We start from the raw sequence: 16,081 nt of genomic DNA on the forward strand, positions 1-16,081 counted from the left end.
TAGAGGATTGATAAAATCTAATTTAAGAGCATAATCATAATCTTCCACTATGGTTAACTTTTTTTGATTTTTAATGATATTTGTTATTTAGTTTCTTTACTTTTTATCCTTTACTTTTTAAGTGATTCTTATAATATTTAACTAATTTGAAAGATAATATCGACATTGCTTGTCTCATTTTAATTATTATTATTATTATTTAGGTGAATCGGTTTCTTCTTCCCTTGAAGGAACACCATCAAAAAGTCCTGGGTATGTATGCAGATGTATTGATCACATCTTTCATTTCTGGTAATTTACTTTTGTAGTGTTAATGGCATCAAACTTATTTAAAGAAATAATTATCGTCCAAGGTGAAGCAAAGGGGATTTTTGTTGCAAAGTGATTGTACAGTGGTCTTAGACAATTTCTAAATTCTTTTCAGTACAACAAATCATTGTTGTTACCAATCTGTCATTCTTCTATCATTATTTCTCTGAGCACAAATGCTAAGTGCTGAGAGAAGTAATGATAGAAGCTGCTAAGCTCTTTATATCAATAAAGAGACATTGTTCAAAGTTTAGATCAAAATGGATGTCAGATGACGATTAGTTTCGTGGCATAAAATAAAAATGCATGGGATCTTTATAAATTTTCAGGGGATAGAATCCTATAGCAAGTATAAATTAGTATGTAATTGACTTAGTTGGGGGCAGGGGGAATATAAGGAGGGGATGAACCAACACTCACTTGTTACGGATGACATCCATTGATGGATTTTTTTTATGTGAAAGTCCCAAACACAAAAGGTATTAGAACCTGTAGTACTTAGTACCATGTATGGGTTGAAGGCTGAGCAGACAGAAGATACATGTTGACATTAGAAGTGGATTTCTGTAGATTGTAATTTAATTTTTTGGAAGATATATGAGAAGGAAGATTGTTCTAAAAAAAAAACAAGTAGAAGTTGAGGAAGATTTAAAGTTAGTTCTGTGAGTTTGGAGTTGGACAGAAAAAGGATTCAGACTATTTTTAAGAGAGTAGAGGAATCTGAATATATTTTTTCAAACATACTGAATATATATTTTCAGACATACTGAATATATATTTTGTATCTACATTCACACGTGAAATTTTTAGAGAAGGAGATGCTAAAAATTTGTTTGGTACTGATTGGGAGAGTTAAACGATTTTATGATAAATGAAAGGAAGGAAATTGGAAGGAAATTGTTGCAAGTAAAGGTAAACAAAGCACCTGGGGCCATCCAATCTATTCAAAGATAAAAGGAAAATAAACATACTTGGTATTATTATACAATTTCAAATTGAAAACTGTGTGCTTTTTACCATATATACATATTGCTGAACTATAGCAAGTGTTATGTTTCCAGGAACTGCTGTTACCTGTATGCAACAAAAAAAAAGAAACTCATAATTAATTAATTGTTAATAGAAAAAAAGAATATAACAAATAAATACACAGAAAAATAGAAAATTACAGACCTACTGCAAAAATTAGAAAATTACTCCCTTTACCAAATGAGCAAGCATCCCATAGCATTTTGCTAATAATGGTGCAACTTCTGCCTTTATTCAAGTCAATAGACCATGGAAGAAAATCCAACAGGTGAATGCAAACATCATAAAAATTGAAAAACTGATTGGAATGGAATCACAGGTATGATTTTATCAGGGGGGGCATCCACATCTATAGATCTCAAAGATTGTATTTCCATAGTGAACTGCTGAGAAACAGCCAAGCATTCACTGGTGTCCCTATACAACCTATGACACAACTAAGGTAAGCATTATCTTAAATATAGTAAGCCCTCTATGGTTCCAACATAAGAAAACAAAGCTACACAATATAAATTTTGATATTGACCAGTGGTGAATTCACTAAGCCAAACCAAATGTAAATATGTAAATGGAGTGAGTGCGAGAGTACATTTGAACAGGCGAAGTTTTTACGCCTGTTCAAATTCGAAGAATCCCTTCTCTGTACTTGTTCCAACAGCTCTACATCCTTCTTAAAATGAGGCCTCCAGCCCTGTATACAGTACACCTTGAGTACTGTATACAGTACTCAAGGTGTGGCCTGACCATTGCCTTATACAAGGGGATAATCACCTCCTTATCCCTGCTAGAAAAATTCCTGTATATCATTGACAAACACCATGGTCTACTCTTGTAGACCATCTGCACTGCCAGAAAACTTCATATCTGCCTGCACAATTACCCCCAGGTCCTTTTCACTCTACCACTGTCAGTGTAGTACCACACTGTTGATACGATACTCTGGGGATACTGCTTCCCATATGTATTACTTTACATTTGTCAATGTTAAACTTCAGTTGCCACCTCTCACCCATCTGCTCAACTTTTCTAGATCTTGTTGCAGCAGCAGTGGCAGCATACTGTCATTAATGTCATTAACAACCCTGCCAACCTTTGTATCGTCTGCAAACTTGGACATTAAGCTTGATATACCATCATCAATATCATATATAAATACAGAAAACAATAATGGACCCAACACTGAAACCTGAGGGACTCCACTAATAACATTAGTCCACGATGAGCAGTGTCCATTGATTACCACTCTCCGTCTTCTCCCCCTCAACCATCCCTTTATTCATTGCAGCAATTTGTCTCCAATGCCACACTGCTCCACCCTGTCCTTCAAGCTCTCGTATAAGCCCATAGTGCCGAGTTGGCGCCCGATTTCCTCCCACTCCTTACATCGCACACACATTATTTTCTATAAGCAGCTTATAGACCTAGTCAAGGTCCATGGTTTATTTTGAATTTAGATAGCGCGATTTGGAAAGTAAATACCTCGTGTCCATAGATTAACCATTCGTTACTTGCTGCCATTGTTATACAGTACAACATGTGCTAGCGTAAGGTTTAATGGAAAACTAGATAGCGAGTATAGTAGTATCAATTAATCAGTAAAATTTATTAATCTTATTAAATTTCATTGTCAATTGAATTGTACTTTTTTAACTAAATAAATATAGCGACCAATTATTACAAACATAACATCATAAATTAATATAAGTTGACGGGGATAAGAAAGTCATATAATGTAACTCGGAGATAATTTTCGATACTGAAATACATATATATAGTGTTATAACTGCATTGGGGTATAGGTTTAGGGTTATATTTTGTATTGGAATTGTATTGAACTTGAATAGAAATCATGACTCAGACCAGAGCAGCAAAGCAAAAAGCTGAAACTAGTGAAAGTGCTGTGGCTCGGGGAGAACTGAGGGGGGGGGGCAGTTGTCCTCTGAATCACAGTCTGTTGAAATGCACTGCTTGTTTGATGTTTGTGGTTCAATCAGGAACAGGACATGATATTGCCAAGGGGAATGTCTTTGTGTGTGTGCAATGTAAGGAGTGTGAGGAAATCAGGCGCCAACTCGGCATTGTTATGGGCTTTTATGAGAGCTTGAAGGACTGGGTGGATGCCCTTGAAGGATTTAAATTGAGGGGCCCATCAAGCTCTCAGCTGCCCACGTCAATGCCAGAGCTTGCACTTGAAGATCACGCAACACAGCAGCAACCCCAAAGGCAGAGGATCCCAAAGGAACTAGTTGTTGTAGGTGACTCTATTGTCAGGGAAACGGGGAACATATTGTGCAAAAAGGATAGATGGAACAGGACCAGGGTATGTCTGCCAGAGGCAAAAGTTGATGACGTTGTAGGGCAGATATCCTTTAAGGGCACAAAGGGTGATATTGTTGTACATGTTGGCACTAATGATATTAAGAGTAAGAGACCGGCAGAATTACTTAACAAGTACAAGACAATGCTGAAAAAAAGGCTTGAGTTAGGGTTGAATTTGAAAGTGTCTGCAATTCTGCCCAGATACGATAGGAGGGAGTATATGATGAGAGTCTTGTCGATCAATTCTGCCCTGGAAAGACTGTGCAAGGTTCAAGGGGTAGAATTTTTCTCAGCCTGGTCTGTGCTTATTAACAGGACAGACTGCTTCTACAGGGATGAGATACACTTAAATAGAAAGGGTGCAAGAATATTTGCTGATGCTATCGAGGCAGAGTTAGGTGGGTTGGAAAACTGCTAGCTTGGGGGGGGGAATACACAGACTAATAGATTAACAGAAGCTGCAGGCAGAGGTGAAAGTGATTCCCCAACTGCAGCAATTGAAATGCAATTGAGCAGCAGCCTGGATAGCAAGGCAATGACAATATCCAGGACTGCTGGGAGTCATACTGGAACAAGTAAATACATGGGCTGTGTTAGGGTAACTAAGAGTAGAAACAGGTGCGTGTATACTTGCATGTACACCAATGCTAGGAGTAAAGTTAATAAATTCGACGAGCTTGAAGTGCTAGTCAAGACATCAAAGCAGATATTGTTGGGATATCAGAGACATGGTGTCACACAGACATAAGTAGTGCAGAACTGGAATTTGGGGAGTACAATGTGTACAGAAAGGATGGACAGGAAGGGAGGAGAGGGGGTTATGCTGTTAGTTAAGAAACACATAAAATCTAAGGAAGTGCATCCAGTTGATGTGGGTGGACAATGCAATGTTGAGTCTGTTTGGTGTGACATAAGCACTGGGTAAGGAAAAATGAGAGTAGGTGTGTGTTATTGGCCTAATGACTCTGATGAGTATAATAAGAAACTGTACAGAGAAATAGAGTAGGCCAGTAAATCAGACAGTCTTATAATGAGGGATTTTAATTTCCCAGATATTGACTGGAATTTGTGGGTTGGTCACTCACACACCAGCAAGATTTTTGTGGATTTATTGGATGATTGTTTTCTACAGCAGCATGTTCTGGAGGTAACTAGAAGGAGTAATATTCTTGATCTGATTATCAGTAGTTATTCTTCATGCATCAAGAATCTTCAAATAAAGTAACCGCTAGGTGGCAGTGATCACAGTGTGCTGAAGTGGGATTCACTCAAAGTGGTAACTACCATCAAGGGTAAAGGGAAGGGTTTTTGCTTTCGTAAAGGTGACTATGGTGGTCTGAGACAGTATTTAAATTCTATATGGTGGAAACAATTGATGATGTTACCAACAGCAAATTCAAAATGGGAAACATTCAAAGAATTAATCTTGGAAGCTACTAGGCTTTTCAAACCAACAAAGAAATATTGTTGAAAATTTAGGCCTAAATGGATGTGAGATGAACTAATTAGACATGTGACAGAGAAGAAAAATGCACGGGATACATATAAATTAACATGTGACACAGTAGCCTCTGATAGATATTATTATTCTTCTTATTATTATTATCATCAACCATATGGTGCAAGGAAGCCTGAGGCTTTTGCTGCACCAGCCAAAAAAAAAAAAAAAATTCTGAATTACCTTGAGAGAGAGAAAACAAGAGTCAGAAGTAGAAGGGAATCACCAAGAAAGAGAAGAATGATGATATCCAGCTCAGGACCCTGGGTGTGCCAAGCCCACACACAAGATGTGAGCCCCTGTGGTTAAGCTGGTCTGTAACCAAGTTACAAAGGAGGTTAGGCAGGCAAAGGCAGATTACAAGAAATCTTTGCAAAGGATGCAAAGAAAAATAGCAAAGAGTTCTTTACTTATGTAAACTCTAGAAGGAAGGGGATGAATCAGATTGGTCCACTTGATGTCGATGGTTCAACTGTTGATGATCCTGCTCAGGTAGCTAACAAACTAAATCAATATTTTGCATCTACATTCACACATGAGGAGTTATTCAGGAAGGGGAATGCCATAGATGAAATAAACTGGCAGTGAGCTAGATGATCTTGTAATAATTGAGAGAGTAAAGTGGAGGAGAAATTGTTGAAGATAAATACAAGAAAGGCAGGTGCCTTTCTTGTATTTATCTTCAACAATGGGGTGGATGGGATCTGTCCGATTATTAGCATTAGCATTAGTAGAGGCATATGATGCAAGAAAGCAAGCTTATTCAGCATCAGCAAAAAAAAAAAAAAACACACACCACTCCCATTTCACCCCTCCGTTCGTTCGAAATACCTGTCCAGTTGAGCTTTAAATTTGTTTAGGCTATCAACTTCAACAACAAGTGATGGAAGTCGGTTCCACCAACCAACCACCCGCTGGCCAAAGGCAAATTTCTGCACATTTATCCGACATCCATCCTTCCTCAATTTGAATTTATGCCCTCTGAGGTGATTATTCTGAGCAAGATGAAGAATCCCATTGGCATTGAGCATGCTCAAACCATTCAAAGCCTTACACACCTCTATCAGATCACCTCGCCGGTGCCTAGTCTCCAGACTCTGTAATTTGCAAAACTTAAGCCTTTCTTCGTAAGAGCAACCCTTTGTTCCATTCACTAATCTTGTTGCCCTTCTCTGTACCCGTTCCAGCAGTTCTACATCCTTCTTGAAATGAGGCCTCCAGACCTGTATACAGTACTCAAGATGTGGCCTAACCATTGCCTTATACAAGGGAATAATCACCTCCTTATCCCTGCTAGAAAAATTCCTGTATATCATTGACAAGACACCATGAGCTACTCTTGCAGCTCGTCTGCACTGCTCAGAGAACTTCATATCTGCCTGCACAATTACCCCCAGGTCCTTTTCATTCTCCACCACTGTCAGTGTAGTACCGCAGAGTTGATACGTTGCTCTGGGGTTACTGTTTCCCATATGTAGTACATTATATTTGTCAATGTTAAACTTCATTTGCCACCTCTCAGCCTCTGTTCAACCTTTCCAGATCCTGTTGCAGCAGCATAGTGTCAGTAGTGTCCTTAACAACCCTGCCAACCTTTGTATCATCTGCAAACTTGGACATTAAACTTGATATCCCATCATCAATATCATTCATAAACACCGAAAACAACAACGGACCCAACACTGAACCCTGAGGAACTCCACTAATAACATTAGTCCACGTTGAGCAGTGTCCATTGATTACCACTCTCTGTCTTCTGCCACTCAACCATCCCCTTATCCATAGCAGCAATTTGCCTCCAATGCCACACTGCTCTAATTTGTGCAGCAGTCTTCCATGTGCAACAGTATCAAAAGCCTTTCTAAGATCCAAATATATAATATCAAAGTTATTCCCTGCATCCAGTTCTTTTGTGACTACATCATAGTATCCAATCAAATTGGTCAGGCAAGACCTGCCCTTAACAAAACCATTCTGCGTCTGAGCTATAACTGAATTTTTGTCTAGATGATCCTGCAGTGCTTCTTTAACCAGTGCCTCCATTAATTTACCTGGAACAGAAGTTAAACTAACAGGTCTATAATTACTTGTGTCAGCCTTTGATCCTCCTTTGTGAATTGGGGTTACATTTGCACATCTCCAGTCTATGGGTACCTCCCCTGAGTCCAAAGAAGCTCTCATAATTATGGCTAGGGATTTGCTTACTTCCTTTGCTGCCTCCTTTAATATAACTGGATAGATCCCATCCACCCCAGGTGCCTTTTTTATGTTTATCCTCAACAATCTCTCCTCCACTTTCCTCTCAGTTATTACAAAATCATCCAGCTCACTGCCAATGTTTACTTTACCTACATCATTCTCCTTCCTGAATAACTCCTCATGCGTGAATGTAGATGCAAAATACTCGTTTAGATTGTTAGCCACCTGAGCAGGATCCTCAACTGTTGAACCATCAATATCCAGTGGACCAATCTGATTCATTCCTTTCCTTCTTGAGTTTAAATATGTAATGAACTCTTTTCTGTTTTTCTTTGCATCCTTTGCCAAGGATTTTTCATAGTCTGCCTTTGCGTGCCTAATCTCCTTTGTGACTTGGTTACAGACCAACTTATATCTATCATAGGCTTCCATGTCACCCATTAATTTGTATGTATCCCATGCATTTTTCTTCTCTGCCACATGTCTCATTAGTTCATCTGACAACCATTTAGGCCTAAACCTTGAACAATATTTCTTAGTTGGTATGTAAAGCTTAGTAGCCTCCAAGATTAGTTCCTTGAATGCTTCCCATTTTGAGTTTGCTGTTGGTAACATCATCAGTTGGTCCCACTGTATAGAATTTAAATACTGCCTCAGACCATCATAGTCGCCTTTACGAAAACAAAAACCCTTCCCTTTACCTCTGATGGTAGTTACCTCCTTGAGTAAATCCCACTTCAACACACTGTGATCACTGCCACCTAGTGGTTCATTTATCTGCAGATTCTTAATGCATGAAGAATCACTACTGATAATCAGATCAAGAGTATTGCTCCCTCTTGTTGCCTCACGAACATGCTGATGTAGAAAACAATCATCCAATAAATCCACAAAAGCCTTGCTAGAGTGCGAGTGACCAACCCACAATTCCAGTCAATATCTGGGAAATTAAAATCCCCCATTATAAGATTCTCTGAATTACTGGCCTGCTCTATTTCCCTGTACAATATCTTATTATACTCATCAGAGTGATTAGGCCTATAGCACACTCCTACTCTCAATTTTGATTTCCCTATGCTTATGTCACACCAAACTGACTCGACACTGCCCTGTCCATCGATGTCGACTGGCTTCACTTCCTTGGACTTTATGTGTTTCTTAACTAATAGCATAACTCCTCCTCCCCTCCTGTCCTGTCTATCCTTTCTATACACATTGTATTCCCAAAATTCCAGTTCCGCATTACTTATATCTGTGTGACCACGTCTCTGATATCCCAACAATATCTGCCTTTGATGTTTTGAGCAATACCTCAAATTCATCAAATTTATTTACCAAACTCCTAGCATTGGTGTACACGCAGGTATACATGCACCTGTTTCTATTCTTAGCTACCCTAACACAACCCATGTGTTTACTTGTACCGCAATGACTCCCAGCAGTCTCTGAAATATCCTGCATCTTGTTTTTCAGGCTTCTGCTCATTTCAATAGAAGCAGTGCAAGATTAAAGGATGTTTTAATTATCCTCCTTATATTAAAGGAGGCAGCAAAGGAAGTAAACAAACCCTTAGCCTTAATCATGAGAGCTTTCTTGGACTCAGGGGAGGTACCCATTGACTGGAGATGTGCAAATGTGACCCCAATTCACAAAGGATCATCAAAAGGCAACACAAATAATTACAGACCTGTTAGTTGAACTTCTGTTACAGGGAAATTAATGGAGGCACTGGTTAAAGAAGCACTGCAGGATTATCTAGAAAAGTTCATTTATAGCTCGGACACAGCATGGGATTGTTAAGGGGAAGTCTTGTCTGACTAATTTGATTGGATACTATGATGTGATCACAAAGGAACTGGATGCAAAGAATAACTTTGATATCATATATTTAGATCTTAGAAATTTGATACTGTTGCACATGGAAGACTGCTGCACAAATTGGAGCAGTGTGGCATCGGAGGCAAATTGCTGCTGTGGATAAAGGTATGGTTGAGTGGGAGAAGACAGAGAGTGGCAATCAATGGACACTGCTCTTCATGGACTAATGTTATTAGTGGAGTTTCCCAGGGTTCAGTGTTGGATCCATTATTGTTTTCTGTATTTATTGATGATAGTATATCAGGCTTAATTTCCACGTATGCAAACAGTATGAAGGTTGGCAGGGTTATTAATGACACTAATGACAGTCACTGCTGCAATAGGATCTAGAAAAGTTGAGCAGATGGGCTGAGGTGGCAAGTGAAGTTTACCATTGGCACATGTAAAGTACTGCATACGCGAAGCAGTAACCCCAGAGTAACGTATCAACTGTGTGGGATTACAGTGATAGTGGTAGAGAATGAAAAGGACCTGGGTGTAATTTTGCATGTGGATATTAAGTTTTCTGAGCAGTCTGCAACAGTAGTTAATGGTATCTTGTGAATGATTTACAGGAATGTTTCTAGCAGGGATAAGGAGGTGAGTATCCCCTTGTAAAGGCAAAGGTCAGGCCACACCTTGAGTACTGTATACAAGTCTGGAGGCCCCATTTTAAGAAGGATGTAGAGCTGCTGAAACGAGTACAGAGTAGGACAACAAGTTTAGTGAATGGAACAAAGGGTTGCTTTTTCAAAGAAAGGATTAATTTTTGCAAATTACAGTGTCAGGAGACTAGGCACCTCTGAGGTGATCTGATTGAGCTGTAGAAAGCCTTTAATAGTTTGAGCATGCTCAATGCTGGGATTCTTCCTCTTGCTCAGAATGAGAGGATATAAATTCAAATTGAGGAAAATACAGTTATAGGATAGATGTGCGGCCATCTTTATAAAACTTTTATCTGGTCCCGCTTAGATTACGGGTCACCTGTCTATGACTCTGCAAGAAACAATGCCTTGTTACGTCTGAATACTGTTCAACATAGTGCCCTAAGGATAGCCACAGGAGCTTTCAGAAGGTCTCCAGTCCACAGCCTGTATATTGACGCAAATGAACTGCCATTGCACCTCAGACAAAAATCCCTACTATGTAGCTATGCTGCAAAAATTAAAAGTATTCCATCTCATCTTTGCTGGGAATACCTGTTTGACCCTCAGTATGAAATGCTATACCGTAATAAACCTAATGGAAACCTATTAGATTGCAAGAACTGATGCTCAGTTGGAATATTAACCTCCAGCATATCCTTGAAGACGTTGCTCCTCTTGAATATCCCTGGTCTCAATACTCGCCACTCTGTGATAATTTCTTTCTGAGATGGAGAGAAGGCTCCCTTCCAAACAACAACTTTCAGCAGCTGCATGAAGCCCACGCCTTAGAAAACGCAGAGAAATTTCATATTTATACAGATGGCTCCAAAACAGATGAAGCTGTAGGTGCTGCAGCAATTTCTTCTGCTTTTTCAATAGCTGTGTCTCTTCCTACAGAATGCTGTGTCTATACCGCAGAATTGTATGCAATAAAACTAGCTCTGGATAATATAACCAAGCAGCAAATCAAGAAAGCTGTTATATATACCGACTCCTTAAGTGCCGTCACTGCCATTCAATCTACTACTTTTTCCCAACATCCCATTCTGAAACAGATATGGTCTCAATTATACCAATATCAAACATCCAAACAGTTGGTCACCTTCTGCTGATCCCTGGGCATGTCGGCATCCCAGGTAATAAAAGTGCAGATCGTGCTGCTAAACATTCTACCATCTGAAAGTCCTACACACTGATTATAAATCCACTGTTAAAACAGCATGTAGACTTCAATGGACTGATCTGTGGCAAATGCAAGCGAATAATAAACTATTTCAGATTAAAAAAGAACCTCAGTTGTGGACTTCTAGTTTCAGGAAAAGCAGACGAGAAGAAATGATTTTGGCAAAACTCCGTATTGGACACTCATATACAACTCATTTGTTCTTGCTTATGAGAGAAAACCCACCTCAATGTCCATTCTGTCTCTGGTCTTGGCGCATTATAGTCAAAGCTGCTAATGCGCCAATAAAATCTAAATCAATCAATCAACCATTCTGTCAGACTCAGCTAACAATCAAACATATTCTAATAGAATGCCCTAAATATTCAAGTTGCATCCAATCTGCCGGAACCTTTAACTTTACTACACATACTTGGAAATAATGCAAATTTTGAAGCACTGTTATACTTGAAAAGCATAAATGTATATAATGGCCTCTTATAACAATTATATTAATAACTCAGTCATAAGCTAATAATGAAAAGGCACAATATGGCCCAGGAGGTCCTGGTGCCAAAAAACCCATAACAAAAACAACAAAGATGTACGAAAGTTTGCCTTTAGCCAGCAGGTGGTTGATTGCTGGAACAAACTTCCATTTGTCATAAAAGTTGATAGCTTAAATAGATTCAAAGCAGAACTAAACAAACATTTGGAGTGAGTGGATGGGTGAAATGAGAAGTGTTTTTTTTGGCTGATGCTATATAAGCTTTCTTTCTTGCATCATGTGCCTTTACTAATGCTAAATCTATTTAATCTGTATTGTAGACTTTTATCAAGGATTAAAACTGACACAAAGCAATTTGTTTCTTGATCACCTATAAGCAGGTGGCCAGGAAGATACTGTGTTTTATCAGTGATTCTGTAAGTGAATATATGGGGTGAAGTGGAAGTGGTTATTTTTTATTTATTTATTTATTTTTTTTTTTTTTTTTTTTTTGGGCTGATGCTGCATAAGCTTGCTTTCTTGCATCAAATGCCTCTACTAATGCTAATGCTAATATTTTACCTACATATTCTTTACACTTTCCTTCCATTTCTACTTCTGTCTTCATTATTTATTTGTTTCTTTGCTCATATTCTGCTCTTTTTTTTAATATATTGCTGCTAAATATGTATGTATATAAGTTGGTGAGGTACTTATATATATACATATAAATAGCTCATCAATTATAACACCACCTTATATATATATATAAATAAAGTGATGCGCTACATTTGTAATACTGTGCTCTGGTCCGAAGGCTGCATCTAAGGAAAGACATTGATTTTTTTTTTTTTTTTTTTACGTTAAAAACGTTTTTATCAGCTTTATTTGGAAAAAAGCATTACATTACCTAGAAATTGTCATGAAACCTGATGCACATGTGTTGTACTCGTGGCTGCAGTGACGCAATACAATGCATGCGCCAAGAAAACTCAATTGTACGCAACAAGTGCAGTAATGCAACAAGTTGCAGTGACACAACAAGTACAACTGAGCAGTGACACTCTACATTATACCGTTATATCAGCATAATGATTAATATGCGAGTGACTGTGCCAAAATCTACAGCCCAGCATTCGAAGGAATATTGTGAAAGAAAGATAGGGAAGTTGGACAGAAATGTGAATCCAGATGAAATTCAACAAGAGTGTTTCGTTATGCCTGGGAGTTTGCAAACTGCACCCAAAAAAACTTGAGCTGAAATAATGAAGGAATATCGTGAATGGAAGAAAAGGAAATTAGAAAGTCAAACTATTCTGAAGCATAATGAAATTGAACTACAGAGTTCTACTATACCTGATATTTATCAGGATGGTACCTCCGTTGCCAGGTGGGCAGGAGCAGCAGTGCGTAGTACACGCTTCTTGATTAGACTGGGGTTCGAGCCCGTGACCAGCAAATACAGAGGATGCGGAAAGGTCAGGGAATGACCACCGCATAACCCCGGAGCAATATGGCCTTAGTTGCTAATGCTCCTAAAAACCAAATAAACAAACAAACTTATCAGGAATCTTAAACTCCAGCAGAACGAATGAAGGAATATCGTGCACGAAAAAAAGTGAAATTAGAAATGAAAGTGAGTTTGAAAAACTAGTAGTGTACAAAAACCCATTTGGATTTAGTTGTTATGTTTGTTATCGTTTATGGTTTCAATTAGATTTGAAACCATTTCCAACAACTTAATATGAATTACTTCAAAATGAATTTCATTTACAAGAAGTGTGTTAGTTATTTATTTGGGTTTTTTTAGGAGCATTAGCAACTAAGGCCATATTGCTCCGGGATATGCGGTGGTCATTCCCTGACCTTTCCGCATCCTCCGTATTTGGTGGTGACGGGCTCGAACCCCGGTCTAATCAAGAAGCATGTGCTATGCACTGCGGCTCCTTCCCACCTGGCTACAGAAGTGTGTACTTTCATGATGTGTAATACATGTCATACTTCATTAAAAGAGGGACAGATACCAACTATGCCCACATCGACTGGATTTATATATCCAACATATCCTACTCATTTGCCTCCACTGGATGTAACTTTCATATATCACAACAATTATCTTTTATGCAAATTCGTTGTTTACGTTATGGGATCATTGGACAAGTAATAAATGTACCAGTTAACGTAAATACGATGGTTCATCAATTACCTAGAGAATTGATGACGATTATGCCATTAATGTACATATAAAATGAAAACTCATACATAAACCATATCTACAAGGATGTATGCAGAAGAAAATAGTGAAGATATGGTTACGGTATTTGATAAATTCACCTTTGTATAAATTCTACGGCATAAAAGTGAGTGACGATTTCTTGGGGACAAATGATGATAGTGAACAGGAACATTCAGATGAAATTGTGGAAACCGTAAACAATGATGAACTATTATTAATTCAACAACAAACATTATTATGGTCTGAAAATAAATATTTATGTATAGCACTGGGTCAGAAATCATCTCCAACAAGTTTCATATTCGATATACATGTAGAAGAACTTTCTTTTCTAGCTGTATCTTTGGGACATGCACTGAAATTTAAAAATGGATTGAAAATTACTCCCTTTATGACGACATTGAGTGAAATTCTTAGATCTGATCATTGTGGAGTAACTCCCTAACTTTTGCTATATATGGCAATGAAAATTATGCAAATGCATACCGCAGAAAATTTGCAAATTACATTTAAATCAGTAAGAATAACAGCTAACATTACTCATTCTATATTAGAATCGAAAGAATTGATAAACAAGTCATTAGAGATTGCTCCAGAATTATGGTATTCACTACAATTTCATGAATTAGTACAATTGTTCAGCAGTCCGATAGTACATTTTCTAAAATGCTTATAAAAATAAGCAATGGAGAAGCCTTATTACCAGATGAACTTAAAATTATAGAATTGAGATTTGTTACCAAAGAAGATGCTACTAATTTATGTCCGCAAGGGATTCGAAATAAAATTCATAAAATGTCAGTGACTGAAACTGCAGGACTTCCATACATTCTACCATAATTTAAAGGAAAACCTTACATGATTACTATGAATATAGATGTGGTCGATGGATTGGTAAATGGTGCAATCGGTACTTTAGTATATTTCGAATTTAAGTTACGACAAAACAGTTAAACGAGTATGGATGAAATTTCCTGAGTCAAAAATAGGTTACAGTTACTTCAATCTCGTTATAAACAATATGTGAAAGGTAAACATTTACCTAGTCAATCCATACCTATTATAAAACGATCGACTACGATTCCATTCAAGAACAATAGGAAATTAATATGTAGATATATACAATTTCCTTTAGTATGTGCTTATGCTTTGACTATACATAAATCTCAAGGAGGGACCTTCGACAAAGTTGTATATAATTATGAGAAAGATCATCAACAGCAACTTGTATATGAAGTGTTATCTTGAGTGACCTCGTTGCAAGGTTTATATATTACAAATCCCCACGACGATTTCACATTTCACCACGGCAAAGCTACTAGTAATATAGAACTTCCTGCTGAACTAGATCGCTTGAAAAATTAGCTACCTTCTCTACAGGATGAACTGCAAGATTTCATACAAAGTGGTATATCTATATCGTCAATGAATGTACAAAGTTTACTGGCCCATGTTCAAGATATCGAAACGGACACAATCTTACAGCAATCCAAAATATTGATATTAAGTGAAACGTGGTTGGATAATGATGAACATATATTACTTAAACTATTCCAATGTGTGACTCAATTTAAAAGGTCGGATGTTCATAGTGGCGATGTTGCGATATAGCAACATGAAGGTTCAACTATCATCAGTACACCACATATCTTTGCACAACATAATAGCAGCAATGCGACAGCGGTATCAGATGAAATTGGAGACATTTGTGGATCTTTGTGCAAATTCAATAGTAATTCTATTTTCATCGTTGCCATATACATCACTCCAGGGATGTTATTAGATATAATTCAAAAGTTCACAAACAAGAATTTGATGCCATATTCCATTGAAAGTGCAAAATTATTGGAAGAGCCACTGGACGTATACCTATAGTTCTCGTTGGTGATTTCAATCTAGAATTAAATTCTGAGGCTGGAAAGAAGTTTTGTAAATTTATGAAAGATGTCTTCAATTTAGATATTAAGTCAAATACTTTAGTAAATACTACACATAATGGAATGACAATCGATGGAGTATTCACTCGGGAATTAAAATCATTTAAGTGTCAAAATTATATATCTTATTTCAGTTACCACAGACCAACAGTTAACCCAAGCACGGTACTAAGTACTATAGGTTCTAATACCTCTCGTGTTTGGGGTTCACATAAAAAAAATAATAATAATAATTTTATTGTTATTATAATATATTTTATACGAATTATTTCATTGTACTGAAATTATTTTTTCAATAAAAATAATGCAGCAATACTTTTTTTATTTATTTTACTATACCAGTTTCATAATGAGTTCCTGCAGTAAAGACATTTTAATGGCTGCCACTGTAACATTATCAG

General features: G+C 37.5%; 1 protein-coding gene across 1 annotated transcript in view; it reads left to right on the plus strand.

Annotated features, from left to right (window-relative positions):
* Positions 1 to 16,081, plus strand: part of LOC150087705 (uncharacterized) — a 198,929-nt gene that overhangs the window by 175,916 nt on the left and 6,932 nt on the right. The window contains exon 11 of the mRNA XM_090369854.1: positions 204 to 252. Within this exon, the coding sequence (XP_090225980.1) occupies positions 204 to 252 (49 nt within the window). The remainder of the gene's footprint in view (positions 1 to 203; positions 253 to 16,081) is intronic.

Source organism: Mastigoproctus giganteus, chromosome 3 (assembly GCF_048544385.1).
Source record: "Mastigoproctus giganteus isolate SK-2022 chromosome 3, ASM4854438v1, whole genome shotgun sequence".
In the NCBI taxonomy this organism is placed as follows: Eukaryota; Metazoa; Arthropoda; class Arachnida; order Uropygi; family Thelyphonidae; genus Mastigoproctus; species Mastigoproctus giganteus.